The sequence below is a fragment of the Periophthalmus magnuspinnatus genome, chromosome 21, assembly GCF_009829125.3.
Source record: "Periophthalmus magnuspinnatus isolate fPerMag1 chromosome 21, fPerMag1.2.pri, whole genome shotgun sequence".
Taxonomy (NCBI): domain Eukaryota; kingdom Metazoa; phylum Chordata; class Actinopteri; order Gobiiformes; family Gobiidae; genus Periophthalmus; species Periophthalmus magnuspinnatus.
In genome coordinates, this window is record NC_047146.1 from 14,193,732 (window position 1) to 14,199,709 (window position 5,978).

At 38.7% G+C, this 5,978-nt stretch overlaps 1 protein-coding gene across 1 annotated transcript; it reads right to left on the reverse strand.

Annotated features, from left to right (window-relative positions):
• Window positions 1-37: 37 nt before the first annotated feature.
• On the reverse strand, window positions 38-4,651 carry slc38a11 (solute carrier family 38 member 11). The gene is made up of 12 exons (XM_033986424.2): window positions 4,637-4,651; window positions 4,381-4,513; window positions 2,907-2,981; window positions 2,698-2,832; window positions 2,493-2,558; window positions 2,310-2,416; window positions 2,162-2,241; window positions 1,995-2,065; window positions 1,673-1,834; window positions 1,453-1,565; window positions 873-1,004; window positions 38-344 (listed from the first exon to the last, which is right to left on the reverse strand). Exons 1-12 carry the CDS (start codon window positions 4,649-4,651, stop codon window positions 108-110), a joined length of 1,326 nt encoding a protein of 441 aa, XP_033842315.2. The 3' UTR covers window positions 38-107.
• Window positions 4,652-5,978: the final 1,327 nt, after the last annotated feature.

A 5,978-nucleotide genomic window follows, 5' to 3' on the forward strand; every position in this document is an offset into this window, starting at 1 on the left:
ATTTGTGCATATTTTACTGCATGGCTTTTTTCTTCTTAAAATGTTAAAACCTTACACTCAATTTACCATTAAAAACAGCACAATTTGTCTTTGTATACACTTAAGCCTTATGGAGCCAGAGTGCTGGAGACATTGGTATCTGTACAATAAAACATCTCCACTCCATGTGAACAGTCCTGCTGGAAGACCCCCGTCAGGGTGAGTCCGGTGATCATGAAGAACAGCCCCAATCCTATCAGAACACATGGCCCCAGGTTGTGGGAGTGGAACCAGCGCCCGGGCGACAGCTTGAGGTAGCAGGCAGAGGGGAGGATGAACATCAGCGGGATGGCGCTCAGAGCACCCTGGGAGTGTGGAGAATATGTTTAGAATGTTTTGCATTGGTGAATTTCAGATTATAGAAAGTGAAGATTCTTAAATGGGGGACAAGAGCCAGTTTTTCCTATCGATTACATTGTACTTTGCCATAAAAGGTAAATACACAAATGTTTAACCTGATGATTTCTATTAGTCACTAGACCAATTAACTTCTTGTATTACAACAAAAAATGCGTATTAACAATATTAATTTTAGTCAAAAATTGTACCCACAAAATACTAATGTAGAGCTTCTGAAATGACTAGAATATAAAACTCAATGTAAATGTATGTTAATGAGCCTACATATATTAAATGGAAAAATGGAAAACAAGTTAGTTTCAGGAAGCATAAAGCCATTGACTAAAATAGCATTATAAAAGCATCAAATAGCACTGATTCCACGCTGTAGTAGGGAGAGATTGGTACAATTTTGTGGTATAAGCATTATCATATTTTAAGATATCTATGACTGCAACATTGGCAAAATAAAATGATAACAGGATTTGACTTACATTTAACTCCATAACCAATGCAAGACAATCAAGAGATACAGAAATGGCTGTGCAAACTGCTACAATGAGAAACGTTATGGCCCCATGCTTGACTCTGGACAGCTCTCTGTAGCACATTACATTGGAGAGCACCTGTAAACAACATACACACAAAGCAGAGATCAGTGGGTCGTAATAATAACACTGTATTGGTTTTGCGTGGTGCTTTTCTGGTCATGTGACAGTTTTGTGCATTATTCATTCAGACTCTACTCGATGGTGATAAAGTACTGTTGTGGCCACAGCTGCTTTGGGATAGACAGCTGGAAGCGAGGCTGTCAATCTGCGCCACCTGCCACTCCCACCACCATCACTCACTCACACACCACATTCGTACAAGGCAAGCTGGGTGAAGTGTCTTGTCTGAGGACACAAAGGTATGTACTAGAGCCTCTGCTGCCCCACAGTGGCACCTGGTCTCACATCCCTGAACTAACCAAGCAAAAAATGACAGAGCTTCCAAAATTAGAAGAAATCTGATATTATCATTCTCGTCATCATTTGGCTAATCATTAAACATTCTTTTTAATTTTCTTCTTACCTCACGGGTGACAAAACACTCCAGTGGAAAAGTGGTGATAATGCTGAGGCCAAAGCAGAAGCGGCCAAACGTGGCCAGATTATCATCCCTGCAGTAGTTCTCAAATATGTCTCCTGAAAGTGGACAGAGGCGCAATATAATAATAAATCATAACTAGAAATATCAATGACAACTTGTGCGGGCCTATATATTATCAGTGCATGAGGTTTGTGATACCTACCTTGAGTATAGCCTGTAAAAGTGGCATACCCAGCCACAGCAAAAACAGCACTGATGACAAGAGCAGAGCCCACAGACACATGAGTGACTATGGTCCAGCGAGACAGAGTAGGATTCTGCAGAGACCCATAGATGAGGAAGCTGTTGTGATGGCATATGAATGCTGTAATAAACAAAATATGCATCAAATTTACATTACTTATGAGCAATCTGGAGAATAATAATATCTCCTTTATTGTGTTGTTAATCTGAATTATGTTCCTTAAACAATCAGAAGAAAAGAAAACTTTGTTTTCTTCCAACAAATATTCATATAATCTCACCAAAAGACATGACGCCAACAGCCTGAATTGCATTAATTTTTGCAAATGCCCAGGCACTGTCAGTAGGAGGGCTAAGGAGGACAATAGTAAAGATTTTGATGGCTAAATTTATGTTAAATTGTACCAACAAATATTGGACGTTTGAGGAAAAATATATTATACATTACATTTCTGGTCCCAAAGTGGCTGATCGAATGATGACAATGATGAGCACAGTTAAAGTCAGCACCATTGACAAGAATGAGACCTAAAAGAAGTTTTTATTGGTGTCAATAAATATCTGGTAAAACCGATATACTGTTCCATGACACTTACCTTTCCCAGTCGCTCTATGTTGCGATAAAGTGAAAGAGGCAGAGTGAATAAAACAGTTATCACCAAAATGACAAAGTGACGATTGGCGAGTATATGACTGGGACCCACTGCAAACAGGACATTATCAAATGTACAAACCATTTGACAGTTCTGTTATGTTTATCACACTGAATCTTGTCATACCTCCTGGTATCCGTAGAAATACTTTTGTGAGTGTGTCTCCTGTTGTGATATTGTAACTAATCATAGCTAAGAGAGAAAAGAGAAAAGAGCTACATTTAAAGTAGATTTAATTCAGTACAAAGGCGGCAATCAATTAACAGCATGTTGCCAATAGAGCAGCACAGGTGACAACATTATTAATTATCAAAATGTAAATAAAACATACCTATAAAAGGATAGAGAAACTGCAGCACAGAGAGAATCAAAAACCCGGGGAACCCAAAAGTGCTCTGGACCAGTGCCTGGTAACTGTTTGTCCCGGACAGATTGCCTCCCTTGATCAATAGAATAATGGTGTAGTCTAAAATGAAAATCAACTATAAGGTCAATGGTCTGTATAATTTACATTTAAATTGAATAGTTACAAGATCTCACCTGTGATAAAACCAACTACTATCAATAGCAAAAGACCAAATGGGAGCCCTGCTTGGTTCAGTGCATATGGTAAACCTACCAAAAGAGAGGATAAAATATACATAATGCATTTATTACATAGTAACATGCTGTATGTCCATGTCAGTGCTTTCTTAATGCATATTAGCCCACAGAGTCAATTATATTAAGTGCATAGAATGATTGCTGCTGATTCTTCGAACATTCATTGCATATTGTAAACTGTAAAGAAGTCATTATGGATCTAAAGTTGTATTATGTTGATATTCAAAACAACCAATGACAATTTACTTTAGAGAAAATATAATGTAATGTAGTATCAGCGTAGCCATGACTACAGTCTTGTTATTTAGCCTATGGTAGGATATAGTCCTACCATAGACTGTAGGTTTGTCTCACTGAGCTCAGAAAAAAACTACTCGAGCCACTAGGGCAACCTCTAAAGAAGAGCGCAGCATTCCAAAATATAGGACCTCTTTCGCTAAATCAGCTTTCTCTATTGTTGCTATGAGTCAGTGGGATAGTTAAAGCCAAATGACATTATAACGTGCGCAAGTTTTCAAAAGTCTGCACATGTGACAAAGAAATGGCTAATACCAAAGCAAGTTTACACCCATTATTGAAGTTTACACCCATTATTGAATGTGTATAAAAGAAAGAGTGTTTGTATATCTGAGTGTGTGTGTGTGTGTGTGTGTGTGGGTGTGTGTGTGTGTGTGCGTGTGTGGGTGTGTGGGTGTGTGTGTGTGGGGGGGGGGGGGGGGCGTGTGTGAACTGAATGTTTTTAGAAATGTCATATTTGAGGGGCGAGATGTGTTGTACTAGGTGTATGTACAATATGTTTACAGGTATTTCATCCATCTATACCAAAATGTTACTTTTAAACATCAGCATGTCCAGGTACTACAGGTGGAAATTAGTACTTTTATTACAATTTTTGCCATAACCTGGCACCATACATCTTTCCTGTTTTTTTAAGGTCAGTGTAATGTTGTGCACTGTCCCTGTTCAAATAAAAGCATACCATACCATATATGCAAATGGTACTTTTACTCTAATATTTCTAAGATATTAATCAATGAGTTTAGCAGCAGAAAAAGTGTGGCGTTATTTAACCAGCCCTACATAGTCTCTAATCCCTCTGTCACTCTTTGCGCCTCAAGACCATCCAAACGCTCCACTGCACAGCGCTACTTTTGAGAAGATGAAAGGGTTAAAGGAAAAAAAGGGATCAACAGGCGCTGGTCATATGACATGAAGCATTGACCCCTCGAGTGTTTCTGTGTATAAGATATCTTTTCCCAGTGCTGCCAGGAAGAATGTCCCAAAACAATCACGTTGCAACCTGAATAAACAAGTGCGCAAATAGCCTATATGAAGATCAAAGTGTAAATTATAGTGTAATGTACTTAAATGATAAGTAGACAAGGTAAATACATTATAAGCGTGGCATTACCTATTATTCCAGATCCAATAATAGAGTTGATGAAGTTAAAAGACGAAGAAATCATGGAACTTCTCAAATTTCCCGCTGTGGATCCCTGCGCTTTGATGGATTGCAATAAAATAGTCCCTTCTTCACTGCTTATCTGCAAAATAATAATACAGATCCAAATGCTAAAATGTAGCTGGGACCTCCACATGGCAACAGTAGCAGTTCAAAATGTTTAGAGTTCATTTTTATCAACGTAACATCCGTGCGTAAAACTCACCTGCTCCTGCGCCATCCTGAGCAGCCCGTGTCCTCCTCCTCTCCTCCCTGAACCTGTCACATCTCAGTCAGAGTTTAATGAGAACTTTGGGAGACCGCTGTCAATTTATGTTGGCTCAAAATGAACCACAGCGCCCCTGAGTCCAGACTGGGGAGGACGGAATTAGGTTGAGTGCGCGAGCCACTAGCCTCCCTTTATATTTTTATTAAGCTAGGTTGAGCACGTGGAGGCTGTTCACGCGCATAGATTGAACGGAAAAAGTTGTATTTTTGTTAGAGATTTCTCTTATTCTCAGAGTTCAAAGCTTAAATTTATCTTCGGATATTATTTTTTGTTTTAGCGATTTTTTAAATTATTTTATTATTTATTTTTTTAAGACAAGGGTTGGTGGTAAGTAACATATATTCTTTAACCATCTAGGCTTACACTCTATATTTAAAAGTGAATCAACATAAACTTGAAGTAATTACTAAACTAAAAAAGCTGGTCAGTTCCAAATGTATCCATGCGGTTTTTTTTTTTTTTTTTTTTGTTTTTTTTTGTTTTTTAGCCACTAGAGGGCGCCAAAGTTCAGCTATGATACGTTGTGTAAAAAAGGCCTTCAGTTTTGTTTTGCTGCGCCACAATCATGGAATAAAGTGCACATTGAACTTTGACTGAGCGATCTGGCCTCCGTAAATATGTATAAGAGACTTTTACACGTTTGATTGTAGTTTGTTTATATGAGATGTCTAATTTTTATAATATCTTAATGATTTTATTGGATGATTTTCCCATGGTTTCTCTCTGTCTTTGTGATTGCGCCACCTCTTGGCCAGGGAACTCTTGGAAAATCAAGATCCTGGTTAAATAAAGGTTAAATAAAATGTAAAGCACAGGCCTATTGTAAATTAGTTTCAGTCAGTCAGTGCTTCCTGTACGGCGTGATGATTTGGACAGTAATGATGATTTATTCTACTGAGAAAACATTTTGTCTGTATAATTGTTTTTTGTTTTTTTAATGAAGTTTATGAGGCCATAGTTGCTAATTATTTCCCGCTATACTCTCTCAGTTCAGTTATTAGCACGCATTAATCCAGAACGTAATTCACATTTGTGGTTAAAGCTTTTAGTTTCGACGACTGTGCAACTTTACTTGTTTTTCCTGACAATTACGCACAGGGCATGTCCAGCAGCACCACCGCACAGCCGCTCCATCCATCCACCCTGCCCTCATTGGTACCTCGGAGCATCCGGAAGCTCTGGGTTAGTGCTTTCACTGGCGCACACACACCACGGGCGGATCAAACTGTTGAAGTGCTGGGAAATACCGGACAAGCAAGAAACACTGCCTGGGGACGCT